This window comes from Temnothorax nylanderi, unplaced genomic scaffold, assembly GCF_030848795.1.
Source record: "Temnothorax nylanderi isolate EJ_2023f unplaced genomic scaffold, tnyl_v1.0 TNYL_tig0329_pilon, whole genome shotgun sequence".
NCBI lineage: Eukaryota > Metazoa > Arthropoda > Insecta > Hymenoptera > Formicidae > Temnothorax > Temnothorax nylanderi.
In genome coordinates this window covers 108,844-133,156 of record NW_027249391.1, presented here as the reverse complement: position 1 = coordinate 133,156, position 24,313 = coordinate 108,844, and the positions used below count along the sequence as shown (strand labels likewise).

The following is a 24,313-nucleotide window of genomic DNA, read 5'->3' as shown; positions in this document are numbered from 1 at the left end:
GTTCAGCAGACCAAGCCGCTCAGTAGCAGTCGAACGTGATTGGCTCTTACTTTTAGAACCAACCAATCAACGCAGAGTGTTGATAAGACGAACTCAACAGTTGTGTCTGCTGAACACGGCCTATGTAATGCGGGGTCTACAATGGGAGTCGCAAGAATTGACCAATCACAGTCGATTATTCTCCTCAAATTCGATTGTGATTGGTCAATTCTAGCGACTCACGACTTTGCGACTCGCATAACTGAACGATACATAATTCGATACGTTTTATAATTATATAAACGAAACCTTCACTCCTTGACTGGGGGGAATGTCCGCGTTAGCTTTCTCGCAAGAGATCTTGTCGTGCAACGAACATTAATCGTCAAACATTCTCATTCATTTGCGAGACGAAAATTAACGCTCCGCGTCACTATATCATAGAGGTGTAGTATTATTATCATTATATCGATTACTTCCTGAAATCTCGATGCATGCGGCAATAATTTGTCATAATTTTGGCCCGTTTCTCTCATTATTCTTCACAGATTGAAGACATATCCCGTGGACGAATTAAATTAATTTAATCCTCCCCTTATAATCGCGGGAGAATTTACTTTCGTCAAACAACAAACAACGATCGCCCCCTCGAACTCTCGAACTCGCCACTGCTCGCCACACGCCACGGGCGTCGCGGCAATCGAGCGCGCGCGGTGATGTTGGGTTGGCCGCCCTGCACTTGCTCCGCTTGCTCGTCGCCGCCCGTTCTTGTCGCTAACTTCAGTGCGTGTGATTTCAGTTTACAGCCGAGCGGCCAAGCCAGCCGAGGTCCGAGTTCGAGGAGACTTGGTGGTGCGAAGCGCGCGCGAGTGATTCGGACTTTTGCGGTTTTGCGTTGACCGAAGATGCTATCTGATCACGTCTGCCGACGACACGCAGATTGGTAGCCGCGATAGAGCGTATTCCTGGCCTAGGTGCCACGATTGTGACGCGCGCATTCCCGCAAACGAGAACGAAAGAGAGAAAGAGTGAAAGAGGTAGGGAGAGAAAGAGAGAGAGAGAGGAGAGTGAGAAAAACGAGCGAGGGACGGAGCACGGAGCATGCGACCGCGGACCGCGCCTCTGCGACGTTACTCGGCGTGTCGATGAGGATGGGAAGTGCGCCGCCGCCGTTGCCGCCGACGACGACGAGGACGAGGGACAAAAGTGAGTCAGGGATAACGTCGTTGCGGTACGTCGTGCGGTGCTGCATCATCATCGCTTAGGAATGGTATCGCCGTCCAAGCACCAATACCAGCAGCAGCAGCAGCAACAACAACAGCAGCAGCAACTCAGACAGCCGTCGAGAGAGAACAAGTTCGATCCGCGACAAACGCCAGGTAGGCCTTTCGACCGCGTAATTCCCGCATTGCATAATAACCCGCGCCGGCCGTTAATGGACACTGCGTAGAGACGTTTGCTCGGTTTGTGTTTGACACGCGTCTTACATGCCTGTCTCTCTCTCTACCCACATACACACATACACGCACATAAACACACACGTACATATGCATAAACATATGCCGAGGGACCGATCAGTGATCCCTGAGAGTGCTCGGAGTATCTTCGGCGAAGAGACGATCGTTGTATACTTATGTACTGTCACTGAGAAACTCGAGTTGTTTTACAGAAGATCGAGATGCCTTCCGAATCTGTGTTAGCTTGGACGCCACGTGCAAATAGCGAAATCTTCGCCGATGATGGAACGAGTACTCTGAACGATCACCAGCGTTCCCTTTGCTGTACAGTGCAAATACTAATGACGATTCGTTTTGTATATCCCGTCTTGTAATACGTTCTCTGGATGTGAGTAACAAGACTGTGTTATTATTGCTTGATTAGAGGCTGCGCCAATTTGTCTGTATCATGTGATTTGTACAGCGGTTGGTACGAATGCGAGACAGCAGCTGAGATACGATAAGCGCGAATGCTCTCCCGGTCTCCCCCGTGACGCGTTCGTCGAAAAAAAGTATACACAAGTCCGCGAAAAAGAGAAAAACCTTTCCGATGATCTTATACACCTTAACACCTATCGTCAATCGATTCATTCGGGATCGACAATCGAATAGCTTTGTCACGCCTCGTCGCGTCTACACACAGGTGTGACAAAACGATCGTTGGCCCACCACCGATCGCAGCGTGCAAAAATAAGTAAGGTTTTTAAAACTTTTTTTGTAGATATTCGTATACGAAGGGGCCCGCAACCTTTGGGAGAGAAGTCATTCTATTTGGACATAAAGAACCATGCCGTTGCGGCCAAGCTAGAGGCACAGATCAGGGAGTTGGGTGGTGTGAGTTGCATTTCATCTCCTTGCTTGCGCGATGCTGCGTTAGAGCGGCCCGCAGCCCGGAGCCCGCGTTTCCCGCTTCGTTTCTCGCCGCTTATCGATTTGTCAGAGCGTTTTGGTGTATTTCGGGCGAGTGTGCGAGCCCCTCTCTCACTTTCTCTACCTGCCTCTTTCTCTCTTCTCCCCCTCCTCCCCCCTCGGCCCGCCCGCCATCTCTCTCTCTCTCTCTCTCTCCCCCCCCCCCCCCTCTGTTCTTCTCTTCCCGCCATTTTCGATCACTATGCCTACGGCCGCTTCGACGTAACGCCCGCTCGCTCCCCTACAGAGAGCGCACACACGCACACGCATACATGTATGTATATAAACGTTCACGCGTGCGCGCACGAAAAAGGAAAAAAAATTCGAATCTCCATCTCTCGCGACCGATGCGCTCTCCGGCCATTCAAATCGACCTCGTTGCCACGCGATATTGCTTGTGAGTACGCGCGCGATTATCGAACTGCCGGAACATGGCAAACTCGGTCCCGAAAAATTCCGCTCGCGGACTGGGTCACCCGCTGATAAATTTGTCCTCTGATGGAAAACTAGATTGAGATCACGCATTCGTCAGTATCTTCGACAACTGAAAGAAAGTCGCTTTATTCCTCTATTACTATTGTATATGTGCAGTAATGGAATTAATATTAGTACAGACAATATATATTATGCCAAAGAATATTTATATTAAAAGAAATTGCCGGTAGACGACTGTTTTAATTTTGCTCCGAGAGATAATCGCGATTGCCGTTTTATTTTTGCTTCTATTTTGTAACTAGGTCGCGAGCCAATACGCAATGGCAATCTCCAATAGAAAAAAATACGTTTGTTATACCGAAGCTGCGCTATAATTTCTCCTCGGTTTGATACGTTCGATTAATTCCTCGCGATCCTGACGATGCTTCAATTCATACATACCATTTTTAAGACGTGTATCATACACAGGGTATATTGCTACATAAATATTCTACCAAGATGAAAATTTCTAATTCCACAAACCGTTTTCCATAAATTATAAAGCATTAGCCTACTCGCGCCGCGCTCGTCCTCGATCATGTGATCCGCGCGAGTCGCGCTAACCAGTAACCAGTGCCGTGAAGTTGTCTCCAACCATCTCCCCAGTCCCCCCGCTCTTCCTCCTTTTTTTTTTCTTTTTCTCCGGAGGCGATGCTCGTCTTGCTCGGAAGGTTCGGAGCGCGCGGAGCTAGGAAAAAAAGGGACGGACGATACGACGCTCTCTCGGCTGACCCTTGCAGACGTGACCGAGCGTTGCGCGCGAGGAAGCGGGTTTCCGTGCGTCCACGCCGGCCGTGGTTCTTCTCGCCGCGCGAGGCCGCGTCGTTGCCACGCCGCGTCGCGCCGCGCCGCGCCGCGCGGGGGCTACGCCCTAAATTCGAGCCGCTCTCGGCAATGTTTGCGCCGCTTTGGCGACGACGAACGCGCGACGTATTCACCGTCTCGGGAGCCGCGCGCGCCTCGGCGGACGCGACCCCGATCGAACGATTTTTCTGTTGACAAACAATTCCCGCGGCGAGCCTGTCGCGTCCCGCGCCATCTTCAGAGCGGTCCGCGAAACTCACGACTTCGAAAAGGGGCCAGGGGGAGGAGAGGGCGGAAGAAAAAAAGAAAAGAAAAAACCGGGAAGCGATTGCGAGGCGAAAAATTTGCGCGTCGCACCGGATGAAGGGTAGATAGTACGTTCCTGTATGCGGGCTGGTTATTTAGCGGCGTAATATCTGACAATGAGTGGAAAATTCTCTTCGGAGAGATTGGAAGGGAAAACTTGTAAAGTAGAGATTTCGCGGTTAATATAACACGCTCTAGAGACGCGTGACTAAATTTCGTGCGCGCTCTAAACGTGCCGGAATATTTTTTAATCGATACAACGATATATCTCACTTGACATTACACATTTACGAGCTCCGTATCGGTTTTTTACTGCCTTGACTTTCAGCGGTTTAACCGGGCGAACGAGCCAATTCCTCGCGGAGCGCAGAGCGGAAGGGCACGGATACAAAGTCGCCTCGCAACGGCCTATTAATAGAGCAGCTGTCAAACCGCGGCGTGCGTCGAATCGTCGTCGTTGAGCGGAGCAGCGGAGATCCGTCATTGCCGTCGTCGGTCGTCGTTATCTGTTGACAAACAAATCGCGAGCAACCGGCGCGCGTCGCGCCATCTGCAACCGCGCGCCGCGAGAAATTCATCTGCCGTACGGTGCGCGCGGGTGTGCGCGAAAATTTCGAAAAGCAAAGCCATGGCGAGGGGGGGAGGCGGGCGACGAGGGGCGACGCGACGGTCGCGACGGAGGATGGCGGCGGCATTGGCGGCGCGCCCGACGACGCGAACGAACAGGACGGGGACGGGAGTCGCGCGCGTGTCCTCGCCGTCGACGTCGGGCGCGAGAGGAGCGGACGCGCGCGCCGTCTCCAGGCCCCTATGCCAAGCTGCTAACGGCGAATAGCCATTTTGTGCGTGACAGTTGTCCGCCGCGGGGGCCAGCAGTCGTAGCGAGCGCGAGTGGAGTGGCGTCGCGTCGCGTCGCGTCTCGTCCCGTGTCCCGTGGCTCATTCCAGTCATTCCGCCCGGCCGCGCTTCCGTCCTCTCCTCTTCGAACGTCGCTTTGTCGCGTCTCGCCGAGACGCGGCGTCTTCCCAACGTGCCTGGCGTAGGGTCGCGCCGCGATAATCGGCGAGCCGCCGCCGCCGAAGCGAAGCGGAGCGGAGTGAAGCGGAGCAGAGAGCGGTCGGTCGCTTGACAGGCGGCGAACGCTCGTGACTTTCGAGGACGCGTCCTCGGTCCTCGCCCGACTCTCGGTCGCTACGCGTCGGATGCGCCTTCGTCGCCGCTCACGCCGGGCGCCGCTCCACGTGTTGTCTCCTCGCGTCTACCTCCCGGTGCCTTGGACGAGGGACAGCTGGCGGCCGATGCGCCGCGTCGTATTATTAGAACAACGCTATGCGACCGGTGGCGGGTGGCGAGTCGCGGCGTCCGCTACATGAAGACCTGCAGTCGTGACGGCACGCGCGCGCCTACCCGGCCGAATCGCCTTCCTCGGCGTAACGGTCGGCCTCCGTTGTCGTCACCGCCATCGCCACCGCCGCGGTCGCGGACGCGGACGCTCGAGGAAAGCCGCGAAATCACTTGACGTCAGCGTAACACGATGTGAGCCAACCCATCGGGCCCGCTCGCGCATCACACCTGCACACGTACGTATGCACGTACGTGTGCACTGTTGGTACGTCGCGCGCGCGACGGCGACGTTTTACTCGTTGCGCAAACGATAAACTTCCTCGAAAGTCGGACTGTCTCTGTCGCACGCACACTCGCGAGACTGCTCGCGAAGGTCTCCTTTGTCCGCGTTGGAGAAGCTCGAGAAGCCCAGAGAGAAGCCCCGCGTTTCGCTCGGAAAGTATGCGATCTTGATATGTTGGTTGATCACTTGTGTCGTACGCTTGTGTGTGCTCACCTCTCTGCTTTTGCCAGCTTTGCATTTTTTTTTCCCCTTGTCCGACCGTTCTTTCAACTTGCCGTCCTTTGTTTCTAGGAGATCGAATTGTTTCTAGTGCGCAGTGTGAATCTTGTAGCCAGTGATAGAGTAGATAAGGCAGGTCACACAAACTTCGAGATACATAGATGGGCTTGCGGCGTCAGTGGTGGCAGTGGAGGACCTCGCTCCCTGAGAAGCGTCGAAGTCCCGACTCCTACACCCCCGACGCCGTTATTGAGTTCTGAATGCCCCTCGTCCAATTCTACTCTGCGGGGTCAAACTACCCAAAGATCTGTAAGTAGGAAAGATGAAACTGAACGAGTTGTGTCAAGCTTGCAATGTATCGCATAGAAACTGTGTTCAGTGCTGTTAATATCACGATTAAGAAATCAATGTTATTATCTATCCCTTTGTTCCTGTGCATCCTCTCGATATTCCCTTATCTTTTGTAAAAGAAAAAAAATTTATGTAACGTAAAATTTCCCGGTATAGTAAATTTGCAAATCGGTAACGCGACAGTACGATAATTTCGAAATTGTTTTATGTATCTAACTCAATAGAAATCGCGGGTGGATGCAATGTTGGAACGTGCTCTGACGCAACCACAACAGTGTTTCGTGGATCCGCTAAACAACGCCCACAGTTGGGGAATTCCTATCTGGACTACGGATAAGTTTCAGACTTGGCTCGACAAGATCTATGAATCTATCAAGAATACTTCTAACTTGAAACAAATCAATCAACATAGCTCGACGAAAGTCAAGCATTTGAAAAGACCATACGTGAAATTTGACTCTATCCACAGGTAATCGTCATTACGCATTAGTGATATTACACAGCATTCTAATTTCGCGTATATCTGTCCACTTGTGAAATTATCTCCCATGTTACGTTCCTATTTATAGAGCTGCCAGACCAGTGTTCCTGGAATTATCATCGTGGCCCACGTTAAACTTCGACGGTGATCCTGGTTCGTGTCCTTTCGACGCAAAGAAGCAGGAGAAACGAGAAAGTAAATTGACGAACAAAGAGGTCAAGGAGAATAAGAGGGATATTGAATCTATAAATAAAGCGGAGGTGCATCATTCGCTACTATATAAAACATAGCATATTGATAAGCAAGTAAAAATATTTAATCGAATTTCTACGTTAAGAAGGTCATGGGCAATTTTTTTTCGAATGGACAGGGTAAAGAAATGACTCGGAGACCCCGTGCCACCGCTGCACGTGCCCGCAGAACGGAACAGCTGGTCGCTGGCTATTGCGAAATTTGTCGTGTTCATTATGACGATTTGTCGAAGCATGTGCAAAGCGAGCAGCATCTGAACTTTGTGGGGAACGATGACAATTTTTTGTCGTTGGATACATTGATCAACGGAGGCGCCAACGTCGAGGCGTTCTTAAAATTAAACAGATCAAATATTGAGTAAGTATTCGAAAATAAAATCTTATACATAATTCTCTTCTTTAATTTCATCGATATTTAATATTCAATATTTGTTGAATATATATATTTAGAAATTATCCACGTTCGTGTCGATACGATATCCATGTGTAAAAAATTATCGTTAGCATTTCGCGCATTTGCCAATTCGATTTATTTCTGTCCGTTGTTTCGTAGGAAAGACTGTGACTTATTCCCCAATGGAGATGACAATCTTCATAACGTAGTACTGCCCGAGGAGAAAGTTAACAAGAACACCAAGACTTTAAGTAACTTTACTGTTGAGGATATAAAAATGGTGAATGGTGCGCGCAGGAACCTTAATCTAAAGTTAAGCTCGCCGCATAATCTGCGTGCTCGTACGAAACACGAGAGCGGGCATCTCCTCAGGTCAAAGGGCAGTCCGTGGCACGAAGTCGACAAGAGCGAGAAATTGTATGACAAATTGGAGGGTTTTACTATCAAGAAACGCTCGAAAGGTACTATCTGGATCGAGGAGGATGACCCGGACGAGAAATACACGGAGGATATCCTGAAGGGACCCAAGCAGGAAGACTACAAACTCAGACCTTTCTCGAACAATATCGAGTTTTACAACAGTAAGGAAGATAATATCAATAATAAGCACAGTAATCTGGATCCACCAAAGTTGCAATCGATGATCGTACATAGAAATGGTATTATAAATTCGCGTCACATATCGGAGGATCCAGATTATCTCAATAACAAGAACGAATGTAACGGTGATGAAAACGCGGGTATTTTAGAGTGTGCGGTAAAAGAAGTCGACGTAGTCGACAATAGTTACATTGTGGGAAGTTGCAAAGACGATCCGTTTCAGAGAGACAATTGTGCGTTGCAAGCGGACAAGGTGACGATAGATCCGAGAAAATTTTCGTTGAGTGATGCGAACGAGATCATTTGCAACGGGCATAACGACAAGAGTGAACAGAGGGACTTGAAAGTGTCGCAAGGAGAGAATACTCGGCACGTGAAGCCTAAGCAACCGCGCGTGAATCGGAGGGGCGGCAGAAATATTAGAGGTCGATATCGACATCGACTATCGGTGGAAGAACGTTTGATAGAGGACAATCGTGCCTACTACAAAGTGGAAGTGTTGGGCAATAAGCTGCGATCAAGCGCGGTGCCAGGCGGCAATTCGCAGCACGCGGCATTGAAAGATGGCGAGGACGAGGAGAAGAAGGAAACGCCGTCGAACGAGAAGCCAGTGGTAGTGCGGTTTAAACGCGTGAGGAAATCGGAATTGTCATTGTTGAGCGACGAGGCGGAGTCCTTTATGTTCGGTGAGCCAAAACGAGACGATTCCAGCGAGCAAACCAGCGATGGTGAGCAAAGTAGTGTGCTGCCAAGAGAGACGGACAGCGAGGCCAACGAGAATGTCAATTCATCCATGTCACCGAATTCGTCGTTAAATTCCAGTCCCATTAAGCAGGAGATTATCGAAGAGGACTCGCAGGATTCCGTGCACCTGGGCAGAGCAAGGAAGAGAAGACGTACACAGGCCGAGGCGTTCATCAAGGACAATACTGACTACTACAAGTTCGAGACGCCTGGCAGCAGGCTAAGGTACCAGGCTCCATTGACCGGTATCAAGGACACTGCCGTGGATGGCGTTAGGGAACACGGAACGACGAAGAAATCAGCACATGAACCGGAAGATTGCAAGCCGCAAGCCGAAAACGTTGTCGAGAAAATTTATCCGTCCAAGCCGTCGGCAGAGATCGAGAAGATGCAGTTCTCCTTCGAGTCGGTACCTAAGTCCGAGCCGTGGTATCAAACGTATCAACGTCAGGACACGGGCGCTGAGTTTTGGCATTGCTTTAGCGAGTGCGACGCGATGAAGCCTTTTCTCCTGCCGTACGAGATCGAGAACTTCCATGAGACGCTGTTGAAGGCACAGAGCAGAATCGACAGCGGCAGGAGAAGAGGCCGCGGTCGCGGTGTAGGTTCCATGGGGCGTTCGCCAAGGAAGAGCCCGCGTTGTCACGCGTCCACGTTAGCTATTATGTCCACCATAATCCGCAAAAGGGAACAGCAGTCGTCGACTCTACCTACGATAGAAGAGTCGCCGCCCGTCAAATCGCGCGTGAACAAGCTCGAACAAAAGCCAGATCTCAAATTGGACATGGACGAGGAGATAAAAGAGATGGCGAAGACGATCGATGAGATGTTAAGCACAAAAAATATGACCGAGTTGGACGATTCGTTTGAGCCCGATTTGGATTTGGCGCAGGATGGTTTTTGTGATACGAACTTGCCGAAGGGCGCACCACCGAATCTATTGGAGTTGCTCGACAACTGTCAAGACATCACCAACTGTCTGGAGAACAACTCGTCGTGCGCTAGTTCGGAATGTGGTGAGGCAAGCGCGGACATTCCGCTGAAACGACGGAAACGAAGAAAAAATCGGACCGGCTGGCCAGTTGGTAACAAGATGAAGAAAAAAATACAAGCAAACAGCAAGATCTTGGCGGACTGCGACCGGGAATCGTTGGCGGAGAAGAGACTCCATTCTGAAGGCGGTTTTGCCGGACGTCGCACGCTGGATACGGCCACCAGATTGCCGGAGGGAGCTGATTCTCAGGCGTCGAACATCACGTTGCCGACGGCTGCAGAACGACTGGGTGTCAATCAGAAAAGCAACGATGACGCTTCGTTGGAAACCTGCACCACGTCTCACAAATCGTATCACGAGGCGCCCGGGAAGAGAAACAGAAGCATAGAGGCTACCAGCAATGACAACACGGGCCTATCAGTGTGTACGGATAACTACATAGAGTCCGTCTCGGAAAATGCGTGCGACGATGGGACGAATAAGACTCATCTGTCGAACAAAGATTATCCATGTAAAAAATCTCCCCTGTCGGAGATTGAGGAGATCATGGAGAACGATTCGGGCAACGATGAGAATCACGAGAACCAGAAGAACCTGTTCGGCAGGAAAGATGTCAACGCGATCGCCGAGAACTTGGTCGCGAAGTCATCGCCCATCAGGAAGCAACGGCAGCGCGATGTCACCGTCACCAACGCCGATGGCTGCGAGCCGCGGGACACGGAAATCGAGAATCAGAACAATGTACAGTTGCAGTGTAAAAAGGAGGAGACCGGTATAGTTCCTAAGAAACACCACAATTCTAGTTCCGAGTTATCGCCGAAGCGGCAGCTGCGCGGCGGCAACTGCGAGGAGAACTCGTCCGACACGGGGGAATTGTTGAAACGTCGTCACAGTATCATGTTCGCCGCGACGAGGCGCGGTCGGATAGGCTCGCGGAAACGGATCTACTCCAGAAAACGTCAACCGAGAACGGCCGTTACCCGCAACAACGTTAATCTATCGTCGCCTGATCGCGTCGGGATGATATACGAGGTCGAGAATTGTAAAAAGGATGCCTACTTGAGTATTACGTCGTGTAACAAGAAACAGCCACCAGGTTCCGGGGTGCGCGGCAGCGTGAAGCGCAAAAGCGAAGCCATCTCGTCGTCGGACAACATCCAGGAGTCGTCCGATCCGACGATAGACCAATTGTCGGAACGCGTCAGTCCGTCGATAATATCGTCCACCGAGCTCGAGCAGCGTCGTTCGAGCATCGAGTTCCAGCCGGTCGTACGGATGATGAAGCTCGACGATCAGGTGGACATGGATCACAATATATTGTCGACAGTGACGGTGGCGAGCAACCGGCGGTTGAGAAGTTCCGGCGGCTCGCCGCGATCGAACCCCAAACCGCCGAGGAAACGCGTCAAGTCCGGCCGCGGACACTTCGGCCGGTGGTTGAAGAGCAGCTGAAAACCTGGAGAACGGAGACGCGGAAGAAAGAGGCTGTACTTCGGCTTAGATTTCAACGATGGTGGTCAGTTATCGATCTCGCGATCCGATATCTCATTCCGCCACAGTGTACATTGTGTATAAAAATATTATTTGTGTACGTAGAATAGTATTTAACATCATAGTATTATATATACATATATATATATCTTTCTCTCTCTTTAGTGATACCATTCTACTTAGTAACGTTCTTTCAGGTGGTTAGTTTTAACACTCCCCACCCGGTATGTCCCACTGTGTACATTCTTTAGATGCGGTCATTGTGTTCTCAGAGACGGAGCAGTTACATCTTTTTTTTACTAGTACCATGTCGTTCCTCATTTTTTTATTTCTTTTTTCTCTTCCGTCATCTTATGTAAACGAAAATTGTGTACCACTTTTAATAACAGTCGTTTCATTCAGATCACGATTAAGGATTATATTTCTATTTAGAGTATATTACATTTTAGAGTACGCAAGACTGCATACAGCTTTATAACATTGTAATCACATACATACCACACATACACATACATACAGAAACACATACACACATTTCTGTTATATTGTGTATATTATTGAAGGTAATAATCTATATTTTCGATTCCCCAGTATATCCAAATACATTATTTCAAGCAGAATTGCTGTAAGTCGCTCATGAGTTCAGAAAGAGAAATTATTATTAAAGATATGCAAATTTTCCATTAAAAATCATTTTATTGCACCTCCTTGTAATGCCAAATGATCTTCCAGCTCCGGTAACTTAGCCGGTCAACTTCGACTTTATTAATTTTTTTTTTTTTAATGATCTTCCTTAGATTAAATTATAATTTCAAAGACTAATTAACCAGCTAATAAAAATTATTAGTCCTAAAGTAAAACGGAGCTTCTGTACTTCTGGAAACAATGGTCACGTCAAGCCTTCGCGTTCGCGAAACGCTTTCTTCATTTCGTTTAGTTTCCTTCTTTTGTAGTCTTGTCGCGTCTGCTGCTTTTTCTCGAGGTCACGTATCTGCGCCTCGATGGAGCGCTCTTTGTTCAGCAAGTTGTCAAGCTTTGTCACGAGGAGTTCGCGCGCGCGTTTCTTATTGTCCCACTGGCTCCTCGTCTCGTGGCATCTGACAACGAGCCCCGTGGGTTTGTGCTTCAATAAGACCGCATTGCTCGTCTTATTCGTCGCCTGGCCACCCGGACCGCTGCCGCGGATGAACTGCTCCTCAAGGTCAGCCTCGTCCAGCTTGGGAACGTTCGAGTAATCGAGATAACGCTTGAACGACTTATTGCGAACTTGTACGCTTTCACAATTAATCGCGACACCTAAGGACAGAAGAAACTTGTCGCGGCTGCCCAGCGAACAAATGCCATTGTGGACTTTTAAACACGTCAACACGGACCTCGCTGACATGACTCTTCCTTTGTCTTCATAAGTCTTTTGGTGCAGCAAAACGTGATCTATACCACTTTCCTAGCTTCCAAGAGTTTCATACCCTTCTGTGAAAGGAGAAATAAAGAGATTTATTAGTCCTGAATGTGATCAACAGAGAACTTTTAGAGATTACATAACGCCATACATAATGTAATCAAAATTTAAACACTGGAAGAGAAATTAGGCATTATATATATGTATGACATTTAATTTTTCTTTTTCTAGTTTTAAATTTAGATTACATGTACATGTAAATATATATGTATAACAAAAATATAATCTTTAATATGCAGATAAGGTAAAAATTTACTTTCCAATTAAAAGCGATTACATAAACGTAACAAAAAAAATTAATCTTGCTCTTATATGCCGAATATAATTCCATGAATTTTAACTTTTCTTCAGATTAACGTAGCGCCTTCAACCTCTCCCCGGAATCCGGAATTATTTAACATACGTAGTATACTTAAAATAAATATTGAAACCACAGTTTATAGGTTAGAAACAATGAGAGGTTATGAGCGGTACGCTACTCGCATTTCAATACGCAGCGTGATTACCTTCAATTGGAAGTCTATCGTCGCTTCGTCGGACAGATCTTTATTATTCCTGAAAGCCGTCTGGATCCTGTAGCGAAAATACTTCTTATTTGTGAACCTCAAAGTTTCGCCGTACCTCAGAATGTCCTTGTAAAGTCTTAGGACAGCTTGTCGGCTCATCGCGACTTGTCGGAATCAACTGAATTGACTAAACATATATCCAAAATGAGATATTATTATCGCGTTTTGAATCGATATCGCATAATGCTAGAAATATACCGTTTTTCACGCCATGCGGACCACACAGATATTGGATATTGCACGGCAGTTTGAGAACATGCGCGGCACATGCGTGGTGATACGCGGCGACATCGACGAGATGGCTGGCTTTTTTTTTTTTAATATAGATCAGCTGACAGGAGTATTACGCGCTTGTTACGCGTGTAAGCAAGGCGTGCAAGCTCTATTGGTTTTATTTCAACGACATGTTGTCTAATAATATTAAGTTCGCTCCTTTTTATAAAGGAGCTTGAAAAGGGAGAGGATCATTATGTTTCGCATAATTACTATACAATTTATTAGATCCTGATAATAGTGATATAATTATGGGTTAAAATTAAAATTCTAAATTTAATTTTATATGACCAAATTTCTTAAAAGCAGATTTTGGAAAGTGTCTACTATACATTTTGTCTGTAAAATGACAGCAAAAATATAATCAAAGTATGATGGTTGACTGTAAAAACCGAGCAAAATCTGTCATTCTATAATTGTTTAAATAATATATTCTATTTAAACGGTTATGAAATAACAGATCTTGTCTGGTTTCTACTGTTAATCTGCTATCAGATTATGTTAATAAGTTCTACCGGCAAAAAAAATGCTTAATGTACATGTAGTTGATGCCAATTTGCTGAAATATTCCATTTGAATCTGCAGGCAAACTGCTACCATATTGTTAACATTTTGCTCACTGTGAATCAGGTTGCAGTCCACTTGACGCTACAAATTCTTTGGAGCGTTTTTCTTCTCCTTCTTTCTTCATTGAAAGAAAAGAGAAGAGGAATGCTTCGAAGCATTTGTAGCGTCAAGTGGACCGCAGCCTCAATGGCCGCGTTCAGCAGACACAACTGTTGAGTTCGTCTTATCAACACTCTGCGTTGATTGGTTGGTTCTAAAAGTAAGAGCCAATCACGTTCTACTGCTATTGAGCGGCTTGGTCTGCTGAACGCGCCCAGGGCGCGTTCAGCAGAACAAACCGCTCAGTAGCGATCGAACGTGATTGGCTCTTACTTTTAGACCGAGCAAATCAGCGTAGCGTGTTGATAAGACGACACTCAACAGTTGTGTCTGCTAAACACGGCCAATTAAAGCCCCTTGCACAATAGGCGATAGCGATAGCGATAGCGACAGCGACAAGGTTGCCGACAAGCTATACCTTTGTCGGCAACTTTGGCTGCGTTCGGGGAGCGCGCTATTAGCGCTATTGCTTATTCTATCCTTGTTCTACACTTGATGAGCGATAAAGATAGAATGATGCAATAGCGCTAATAGCGTGCTCCCCGAACGCAGCCTTTGTCGCTGTCGCTATCGCTATCGCTATCGCCTATTGTGCAAGGGGCTTAAATATCAAGTAGATTTGTAGAACTGAGATAGATAATGCTCATATTTACATCTCAGCGCATCTCAGAAAAAAATACTTGCTTATTTCTATCGCTCGGTGGAAAGAAAGACAATTTAAAAAGTCATAATATTATATTTCCAAAATTAGACATTTTTAGTATAAAATCTCTCAAATTTGCGTGAAATCCCTATACAATTTTTTTTGTGCATTTCTCAGGTTTGACAGAGGGGCAGCCTCAAATAACGTTAGAATTCTTGGAATTCTAACTCGAAAAGCTTCTGTATGACGTCATCTATTTGCAGCTCCTTTGCGATCTCCGTTATCAATTCATCTACGAGCTTATCAGATATCCTGTACACACGTTGTAAATACATTTACAGGATAAAATTCTCAACATAAAAATGGTTATTATTATATTTACCAAGCAACAATGTCCCATGGTTTATTTTGCGTATTGCTAGAGTACATTGGAATCGATTGCATCGATCGCTGATATTCCTGCCTATATTTCAAAAAACTCATCTCTGTTTCCTCGGAAACAACAAGCTCGATGTTATTCAGCGAGTCTGCCATAAGTTTTCCTTCTTTTACCTATTGCATTCATATAATCAACATACAATGTTACATTTGAGTTTCAGGATATCTTTAACCATTTTTCAGTGTTTATTTATAACTTACTTTTGCCTCAAAATCCGGCAATTCCACTAAGATCTCGTAATCCGCTTGACACGACGCGTCACAATAACGAGGTACTTTTGATGCATTTTCTATTGACGACACACAAATCAGTTGCATATTCTCGCCATTTTTTCGCATCTCCGTCAAAGTTCTTTAACAGCAAAATAATAAATTGAATCTCATTTCTTTAGCTATCAAAAGTAAAAAATAAGGAAAAGTGTATTTATAAAATGTAACGTGGACCATTCGTACCTGTTTGTTTTAAGACATTCACATTCACTGCCGCCTGAATAACATATATCGCAGCTTGTGCTTGTGTTGATTTTTGCATTCATATTCTTAGGCAATTGATATTTCTGCAGGAATTTCATTAATGTCTTCGTACTAGTTTTAGAATAAGCTGGCCTCGTTTCTGATTCATTTTGCTACATGTAAATTTGCAACGCTTACGATAAAATCGAATTAGAGATAAATTAGAGATAACTGAATAATCTCATTTTTTTAAAATATCTTTTAAAAAAGATAATTTAGACAGCATCGCTGCAGTTCACCTTATTAGAAATAAAAGACATGAAATCTGCTATAACCGGCACCAAATTAGATAAATGTTCCTCTGTAATCGCCGTCTCTCTTTCGTCGTCATTATTTGTGGAAGTATTCTTAACAATATTTTCTATAGTTTCTAATTGCTTTCGATTCTGCAACTTGCCAGAACCCTTTCTCGGCGCTTTACATATTCTTTTAGTGAGCATTGCATTATTATGCCTTTCTTGCGTTTCGAAATTGTTGCCCTGTAAAGTAGACAAAGTATTTCAACTTTAATGTTACAAAAAATCTGTCCTTTATTGTTGCAATAAATCCTTTACATCTGAGTCTATAGGTAATATATCCATCATGGTCTTTATATCCTCCTCTTTTGCGAACGTCCTATGTTTTCTAATGCCAGTCTGATCTGTATCCTTAGACGGTGTTATAGGACTAGGATATGGCTGATCCGTTATTAGCTCGTGAGAGACTCTCTTAACATCTATTGCACTATACCTTTTATCTTTTTGATGATAATCTAAAAGTTAATGCACATAGTGTACAAGCTAAAATATTGCAAATAATATAGGTACATCGAACTTGATAGTATATAAAATGATTTTACATACTTGTCTTGGGTTTAGAAATATTTTTGGAAACTTTGGTGTCCATGCTGTACATGCTTAACCGATTAGATAATTGTTTGCGATTGAGTCGCTTTTTATTTGTCGAGTGTGGAGTGAAGGATGCCATTGAGGGAGTTTTGTTAGTATCGGGCAAGTCGTTATTCGCATGGACTTTCAAATTTGACAAAACGGTATTGCATTTGCTTTCAATCTCCTTCCCCTGCGAACAAAGAAGCAACTTCTAAGCAAATTCAAATCTAATGTTTCTTCCATTTTTGTAAAGTGCAAATGATTGTATAATCAATCATCAGTTAGCATAAATTCATATTAATAGCATAAACATAACATTACCAGCGACAAAACATCAGTGTCCCCCGAATCAAAATAATTTAAGTGGAGCCTATCGCACATAGTCTTCAGATCAAGAACTACTTGCAATATCTCTCTAAGCTTTCCAGGCTGTCCCTTGGGAATAGAGCTGGGAATGTGTTTGCAATAGGCGACCAATGCGTGCAGCAACAATTGATGAGCAGCAAGAAGTTTGTGCTCAATGGCGTGCATGTGCAGTCCCAGATTTCGATGATTCGGCCTTATTATCGCACGCGGCGAGATAACGCACATATGCCTCTGGATATCCTTGACGTATCTATTAAGATCGTACAGATAGTTCCTCGAGAATCGTACGGCGAATTCGGCGACGCACTGCTGCCGTCTCTGAAAGTCCTTGATCCCGTCCGGCGCAGAGATGTTTCCCAATCTGAACGTGATTTCGTCCAGTAATTCGCAGACCCTTCTCTGCATCGTCAAGATCTTGTGCATGGTGAACGGATCTGGTCGTACGTAAATGACTCCATTCGCGACGTCGTCGCGGCGCGCGCTGCTTTCAGGACTGGAATTGTATTCGACACCGTTACTCGCATGATGCAGCTGCCTCGAAGGTTGCCTCTTTCGCGGTATTGCGTGACCGGACCGAGACTTTCTGGCGTACGACTTGAAATCCTCGGGCTCATGCCTTCTTTTATAAGCTGGAGCGTTATTCTCTTCGGGAATCGTAAGCAGCAAATTGGTGCTACCTGTCCCAGTATCTTTCATAATCGGCACTTTCTTTGGAGCCGAGTCCCTGATATTATTTACCTATTATTATGTGAGCTTTAGCGATCTAATCAATGTAACCTCATGATACTATTTTCATAGAAAATTTGCTTACCTTCGGCTTTTTTTTCTGATTGTTTCCAGTCTTATTACTACACTTTTTCCTTATTTCGTCAGGCAAAATGTCCGTCTCCAATTTTTTAAGTTCTTTATCCGCCTCCCTCATACCTTCATCCAATAGCTGTTTGATACTCTGGACAGAGGACTGAATGCCATTTTTGTCGTATCCATTCAGCTCTTGTTGCCTGACGAAAGATGCCCATACGCTCTCCTCCTCCTCCCGACATCTCTGTCTGCGTACGTCCTTTACTATGTACTTGAAACGATTTGTAGGCACATACTGTAATAGAAAAGAAATAAGATAAGTGTCTTGTTTCATATTTATCAGCGATAAAATGCTTGGGAAGCATCCTAAATAGCCAAATCTATTGAAAACAGATCTCGTTTGTTATTTTTTGGCAGAGTGCCAGCTAAAATACAATAGAATCTGTTAACAGATTATGATAAGAGATCTGTGGAAATTGAGTAGAATCTGTCATTTCGTAATCATTTAAATGATCTATCCCCCATTTAAATGATTACGAAACGACAAATTCCACTTAGTTTCTACTGGTAGCCTGCTGGTAGTAGCTTGACAGATTCTGCTGATAAAATATGAGTTTAATTCAGATGACAGATAGTTGATACCAGTTGATATTCTGTTCAAGTCTGTGAACTGCTCAAAGTGCTAATAAAATTCGAAATAGATCTTGCAAAGTGTGTACTACAAATTTTGTTGGCAGAATGTTGATAGAACATGATGGCAGATTAACTGCAGAAACGAGCATATCCATCATTCCATAATCATTTATAGTATATATTGTTACTAGATGACAGATTCTACTTGGTTTCTGTTAGCAGTCTGCTGTCAGATACGTCAGCAGACTTTGCCAGGAGAACGTGAGCTTAACGCGGACGCAGCTGATACCAATCTACCGCATTCTACTGAATTCTACTCTACTCGAATCTGCAGGCAAACCGCTAACATTTTGCACATCCCTTGGAAGGGATATGCACGCGGAATGAGACATTACGTGAACCGTCTCGAGATTCCGCGGAATCTACCTTAAAGTTAAAATCATCGTTTTCATTTCCAGAAAGGAACGGATCCTCCGTCACGTCGTCGTTCAGGTGCAGGACGGTTTCCGCGGGATTCAAGAGGAGCGACATCCTATTCCTTGGTTATGTCCGGTATTTCGAGGGGTGCGTTCATTCGCGTCCCCTCGGCCGTGCCATAAACGACGGATATCAAAGAGGGGGGAAGTACGATCTTGAAAAACGGAACGTCGTGGCACGACCCTCCTTTGCATGGGAACGCGGTGGACGGACTTGGGTCGACTTTGGGAATACGAGCTTCTTGTCCGGAATGTATAGTGTATAGACTGAAATTGGCGCGACACGAAAAATCGATATCTCTCCCTTGTTGGATTCTCTCAATCCCCTCTCCGCCCCCAATGGTTCAAGGCCGTTCCAACGATATTAAATTCGATCGATTCCCCCGCGATGAAGCGTTTCGCGGACGGAAATCCGGATCGAGGACGGGAACGCCGAATCGCTATACATATTGTTCGCGTTTCGTCATGCGGAGCGTTTCTTCGAGCGTTTTTCCAGACGCGCCAAATTTTTTCAATCCCTTCGATCGATGGAAGAAAAAAAAATCGAATTCGAATTTCAAACTGAAATCTCGCGGTGGAAAACGATTTCGGGAAGAATATCTTCGCTATTCCTTTTCTCCGCATACGCGGAACGACGGTCGACGAGGCGAAGGGCGAAGGGTCGGGTTTTTGTCAGCTGCGCCGGCTGCGCGATTGGGAGCGCGCTGGCTACGTGAGATACGATCGGGAAGAGGCGTGGGCGCGGCCACGCGCCGCGGATCAATACTCGCGGCGTCTCGGCGCCCTCGGCGGCACGGGTTAACCCGCGGCGAACAGGGTGTAATCGCCAGCGGTGCTCAACGGGCGGCCTCCTCGACCGACCTCGACGCGAGGCGGCTTTCCGTGCGTCCCGCCCACGCCGGGCCGACGCACCGCGTCGCTCGTTTCAATTAATTACTCATCCCGCTTAATTTAGCCAAGTCCGATTCATCGCGGGCGAGAAATGGCCTCCGCGGCGCGCGTAGTGGAAATGCTGCGCCGCGGGGAAGCGGCGGAGCACCTCTGCGAGAGGCGGCGGACTCGCCGGTCGTGAAAAGCGCGCGAGATTCGAACGGCGACGTGGAATCGCGGTCGAAATCGGTCTCGCGGTTCGCCTTGGCGGCGCATAAACGCGGATGGAAGGTGAAATGGCGCGTCGGCCGGTCGACCTTTCCGAATTGCCGCGTCTGTCGCGTTCGCAGGGAGAACGATCGCTCAACGATCGCTACACGACGCTCGCTAGACGTCGCGGATCGTTCGAGTCCCGCGGCTCGGGGCTGCGCCACTGTGCGCCACGCTCGAACGTCGCCGGCCAATCGGCGCGCGCGCGGCGCGGCGCGATGACGTCACGCTGCGCGCGCAGGACGTTCTCATTCAACCCTCGGACCTTGCTGCGCTGCGCTGCGCTCCGCGACTCATCCGCTTCTCGTCCTGCGAACTCCCTCTCGCCGCGAGCTCGAGGGTGCTCGGTAAGGCCGCCCGATAATTTTCTCACTTCGATACGCGTTTAACGATAGATAGTCCTCGCGCGACATGTCGGTTGAGCCTCGTTAATTTGTTTCCCGCGATCGTTTCTCGGCAACATTTATGTAGACTCCCCCATGGCGTTGCGAGATCCGAAAGAAGTGTTTTCAAATCCTACGATTGTCGTCCGTGTTCTTTTTTTTATCCATAACGCTCGCGGAAAAATAAATACGCTTTGGCGATACGTGTAGATTTTGATGCGGCGCGTTCGATCCACGAAACTAAGTCGCTGAACAGAAACGTTCGATTGATTGACGCTATTGCGTTTCTAAGTTTCCTCGCTCGTTCGGTTCCGTCCACCACTTGCTTTCACGAGTGCAAAACAAATAATGAAATGGCTCCTGGATCGACGTTCTCGAGAAGCTGTATAAATGTCCCTGTGATCAAGTGTGAAGTGGATCCTTCGCGACTCTTGCGATATTTAGATTCTCGTATTTCGTATTTGTAAGAGAGTGATACTATAATTGCGAAATTATATGCATTATTTCCACACAGGTTGCTAGAACACTTGAGGAAGCTTTATTCGCGCTAACAAACTTAAGTCGCAACTGTGTATTATAGTTTGAGTGCGTGTCTTAGATCACTGGTAAAGGTATAACGGATATCATAAAAAATAGGCGAGGGCAAAGCCAGGATACTGACGACTAAACTTCTAACTGATATCAACCGACAACTTCAGGATGACATCTAAAGTGCTAATGAAACTACCAACAGTGCCCTTCCCTCAAGTGAGTATACGCTCGTCTTCTCATTAAACGTTAATAAGTTACTATTCAGAAAAAATGCTGTTTAATTTGATTCAAGTAAATTTTAATCAAGACATTGACCTTTGATCAATGTCTGTTATCCTTTCAATGTAGAAAGTACATAATAAAATTCACTGATGAGATTACTTGTTTGATTATTTATTTGTTTGAGTATAAGAGAGAAAGGCTCCAGGTTTTAAGATTCGAGTTTTGTATGCTCTTTCATTGCAAGAGAGAAAAAGTTGAAATTTTTAATAAGCCTTTGTTCGTATAACAGGGGAAGAAAGCACCACCCGACTTGGTCTCCTTGCCCGAAAGAAACGATGGATTCGCACACGTCAGGCATCAAAGCTTGAACGTGGACAGAGTAATGCAACTGGAGCAGAACGTGAAGTTTCTACAAGAACAACATCAGACAACTTTGGTCGCTTTACATCAGGAGATAGAATGCCTGCGTCAGAGAAATAGAGGTAACAGATAATTATATTGGCTCTCTTCAAGTATTTTGCCTCTAATCTGTTTTATAAACGTTTACAGATCTGCAATTTCAATTAGTATTTTCTAAAAGAGCACACTATGGTGTGGCTAGTAGTCCTTCTTCGCCCGAAGATAACGGAAATGGGTTTGCGAAATCAAAGGTAACGCGATACCATTATGATCATTTGATAATACCTGTGCCTTTTGATGGATGCCTCGAGCATCTAAAAGTTTGAATCCTGAATTTACAGGGTAGCCCAATATGTGTCAATGTAACACCTTTGCAAGTGGAGCTTCTGGAGAAAGACTTGCAAGATATTAAGGTGTCGTTACAAGAGGCGAAAACACATAACCAGTACTTGTCGAACATTATAGAGCAGCAAAAAAAGTCAGTTGTTTTATACGAAAGTATATCATATATGGGTGTCGTGACAGTAGGCTAACGTTTCTTTCTTTTATTCTGCAGGAGATTGGACATAGCGGAAGACCAGAGAAACAAAATTGAAGTGGCGGACGTGGGAATTCAAGTCGGAGATCCCGTGCAAGCGAGCCTAGTTGTGCTTTTGGAGGAATCGTATGCGATGGTGAAACGGTTGCACAAGGAGAATATGGATCAAAAAAAGGAGATAGCCTCGTTAAAGGCGGCTTCTTCGGCAAACTACGCTGGTACTAGCAGAAACGGACGTTCTCGCGACGGTAATAATTCCCATTACAATCGTGGTTCGCCTACGAGTACGACGCAGGAACAGAATTCTCGTAAATTTCCACCGTTACCAGTACCGAGCTACTGGCATCGTAGATCACCGAGGTATAGCTCATAGAATTCTATCATCTATAAACTTGTAAAGTCATCACAAAAGACACGTTTGAAAAGTCTAAGCAGTCATTTAAAATCTACATGTGAATTATTACAGGTACAGCACGAATCGACACGAGAAGCAAGACCATCAGGCAGATACGGACTCGACCGTTTTGCCGCAACTCCAGAACGGCAGCGTGAAGTCAGCGGAAGCGGCCAGTTTCGAATCGCCGTCTTATCGATCGCGCGAGTACCGCAATTACGGCCGCGACGGCAACAATCGTAAATACAGAGGTCAGGCGTCGCGAAGAGACAGCAATCATTATTACCATTCTCGCGAATTCAAAGACAGAAATTCCAAGGATCATCCGAGAGACATGAACGATACTGGTGAGGGCTCGAAAGACGCGGATAATCCTCGAAGACAGTAGATCGCGATACACGTTGCCGATGCGTAAAGATAGTGCGATCTGGCAAGGTTTATAGTCCTCTGGGACTATAACGCATTGAGATTTTGAACACATGAGAATTTCGATACTATACCAGCTATAAGACTTATCGTTAACGAGTGATCAATGTTCTCTTCACTGGTGCTGATCGATCACGACAGTCTCATGCATATATAGCATGTAATAGGATAGCGACGACGAATGGGTATAAACTGTACGATTTTCGATGGAACAATCTAGTTTGTATTCTAATTTTAATTGTTATAGGCTGCCATAAAGGGATGTAGGAACTTGCGCTTTGTAGATTGACGATAATCAGCAGAGTGTTTAGCGGAAGACTTTTTGCTAGACAAGAAGACTTTTTTTCTTCCTACACACAGAAACGAGAGAAGATGAGTACGACCAAGAGCTCACTATAAGTGCTAGCTTTTCGGCTGATGCTCGTAACTTCACAGACTTGAGCTTAATATGCGTGCAATAATCCGATATGCTGTCGACGCATGTGTGTACGTGTATTAAACTTTTAATCGATAATGAAGCATTAAAGAGTCGCTTCTGAGAGTCAAATCTAGTCATTTTCACGTATTCTATTGAGACAACAAATCGTTGAACGATTTAGCATTATATACACATAGATATATAACACATATACAAATATATATACATATACATATAAATATGTATATATATATTTATATTTTTTATTGGTTTTATGTGTATCTATATTGTTAATGTATTTGTTACGTACAATGCATTATATTTCATCAAAGTAAAGTCAAGTTATATTTTATTTTGATCTTGCGATAATATTATTGACAACCTGATTGTCTTGTAAAAATATGCACGAATCTATTGCATTTGATTCTCTTCTTCGTTAAGTTTCTTTATTTTTTCTTTGACTATTTTCAACTACGAAACATTTAAAGATTATTGGACTTGTCTACATTAGGCAAGAATTTTCGTAATTTCTACTTATAACCGATTCTTGAATTTTAAAAATAGCAGAATGTATGTAGTATTGTTAAATTTATTCATTTTAGAAGAATTCGCAGATACCCTGCGGAGTAACATGGAAAAAATTTGCCACATTAATCGGATTATAATACAGAAGTGTACTTTATAATTACGTAAAATCTTGTACGCTTATGAATGGATGAATTATCAAAATAATATAATATCATAACAATCATGTGCGTAATTTAATTTTTTGAAAAACCATCTTCCACGATTATTCTATATATTCCATGTATATTAACAGAGAGAAAGATGAGAGTGGTCATGCCCGCGTTTTGGCTGTACCCGAATCCTGTCGGTATGAGCACGTTTTTGTGGTTCTCTTCCGTGCTATGTCCACTATTTTGTGGTAATGTCAACGATTTTGGGGTTCTCTTTCATGTTCACGATTTTTTTGGTTCTCTTCCGTTAGATTCACGATTTTTTGGTTTTATTTCCAAAGAGAATCAAAAAATCGTGGACA

General features: G+C 45.6%; 5 protein-coding genes across 10 annotated transcripts; 2 read left to right on the top strand and 3 right to left on the bottom strand.

The window, feature by feature from the left end:
- Positions 1–755: 755 nt before the first annotated feature.
- LOC139781330 (uncharacterized) lies at positions 756–11,268 on the top strand. Of its 3 annotated transcripts, XM_071720200.1 has the most exons (7): positions 756–1,358; positions 2,197–2,309; positions 5,887–6,123; positions 6,390–6,634; positions 6,735–6,906; positions 7,017–7,255; positions 7,451–11,268. In XM_071720200.1, exons 1-7 carry the CDS (start codon positions 1,247–1,249, stop codon positions 11,079–11,081), a joined length of 4,749 nt encoding a protein of 1,582 aa, XP_071576301.1. In that variant the 5' UTR covers positions 756–1,246; the 3' UTR covers positions 11,082–11,268. The 3 variants fall into 3 exon arrangements, with proteins under 3 accessions (XP_071576301.1, XP_071576303.1, XP_071576302.1); XM_071720202.1 differs by lacking the exon at positions 2,197–2,309 and having other exon boundaries at positions 1,259–1,358; XM_071720201.1 differs by lacking the exons at positions 756–1,358; positions 2,197–2,309 and adding an exon at positions 4,681–5,751.
- Positions 11,269–11,523: 255 nt separating this feature from the next.
- LOC139781332 (mitochondrial translation release factor in rescue) lies at positions 11,524–12,504 on the bottom strand. The gene has a single exon (XM_071720204.1). It carries the CDS (start codon positions 12,502–12,504, stop codon positions 12,010–12,012), a length of 495 nt encoding a protein of 164 aa, XP_071576305.1. The 3' UTR covers positions 11,524–12,009.
- On the bottom strand, positions 12,450–13,494 carry LOC139781333 (mitochondrial ribosome and complex I assembly factor AltMIEF1-like). Its single transcript, XM_071720205.1, has 3 exons — positions 13,344–13,494; positions 13,086–13,272; positions 12,450–12,590 (listed from the first exon to the last, which is right to left on the bottom strand). Exons 2-3 carry the CDS (start codon positions 13,242–13,244, stop codon positions 12,552–12,554), a joined length of 198 nt encoding a protein of 65 aa, XP_071576306.1. The 5' UTR covers positions 13,245–13,272; positions 13,344–13,494; the 3' UTR covers positions 12,450–12,551.
- Positions 13,495–14,800: 1,306 nt separating this feature from the next.
- LOC139781310 (uncharacterized) lies at positions 14,801–19,817 on the bottom strand. 2 transcript variants are annotated; one of them, XM_071720164.1, is made up of 10 exons: positions 18,774–19,817; positions 17,725–18,009; positions 16,869–17,651; positions 16,521–16,737; positions 16,233–16,429; positions 15,918–16,157; positions 15,619–15,791; positions 15,367–15,517; positions 15,110–15,279; positions 14,801–15,039 (listed from the first exon to the last, which is right to left on the bottom strand). In XM_071720164.1, the coding sequence occupies exons 1-10, from the start codon at positions 18,876–18,878 to the stop codon at positions 14,934–14,936; spliced, it is 2,427 nt and encodes an 808-aa protein (XP_071576265.1). In that variant the 5' UTR covers positions 18,879–19,817; the 3' UTR covers positions 14,801–14,933. The 2 variants fall into 2 exon arrangements, with proteins under 2 accessions (XP_071576265.1, XP_071576266.1); XM_071720165.1 differs by lacking the exon at positions 18,774–19,817 and having other exon boundaries at positions 16,869–17,637; positions 17,725–17,865.
- A 384-nt stretch (positions 19,818–20,201) lies between these two features.
- Positions 20,202–24,025, top strand: LOC139781314 (uncharacterized). 3 transcript variants are annotated; one of them, XM_071720173.1, is made up of 8 exons: positions 20,202–20,310; positions 20,861–21,093; positions 21,389–21,581; positions 21,649–21,749; positions 21,840–21,976; positions 22,055–22,396; positions 22,503–22,777; positions 23,104–24,025. In XM_071720173.1, the coding sequence occupies exons 2-8, from the start codon at positions 21,046–21,048 to the stop codon at positions 23,121–23,123; spliced, it is 1,116 nt and encodes a 371-aa protein (XP_071576274.1). In that variant the 5' UTR covers positions 20,202–20,310; positions 20,861–21,045; the 3' UTR covers positions 23,124–24,025. The 3 variants fall into 3 exon arrangements, with proteins under 3 accessions (XP_071576274.1, XP_071576272.1, XP_071576273.1); XM_071720171.1 differs by having other exon boundaries at positions 22,503–24,025; XM_071720172.1 differs by lacking the exon at positions 20,202–20,310 and having other exon boundaries at positions 20,320–21,093; positions 22,503–24,025.
- Positions 24,026–24,313: the final 288 nt, after the last annotated feature.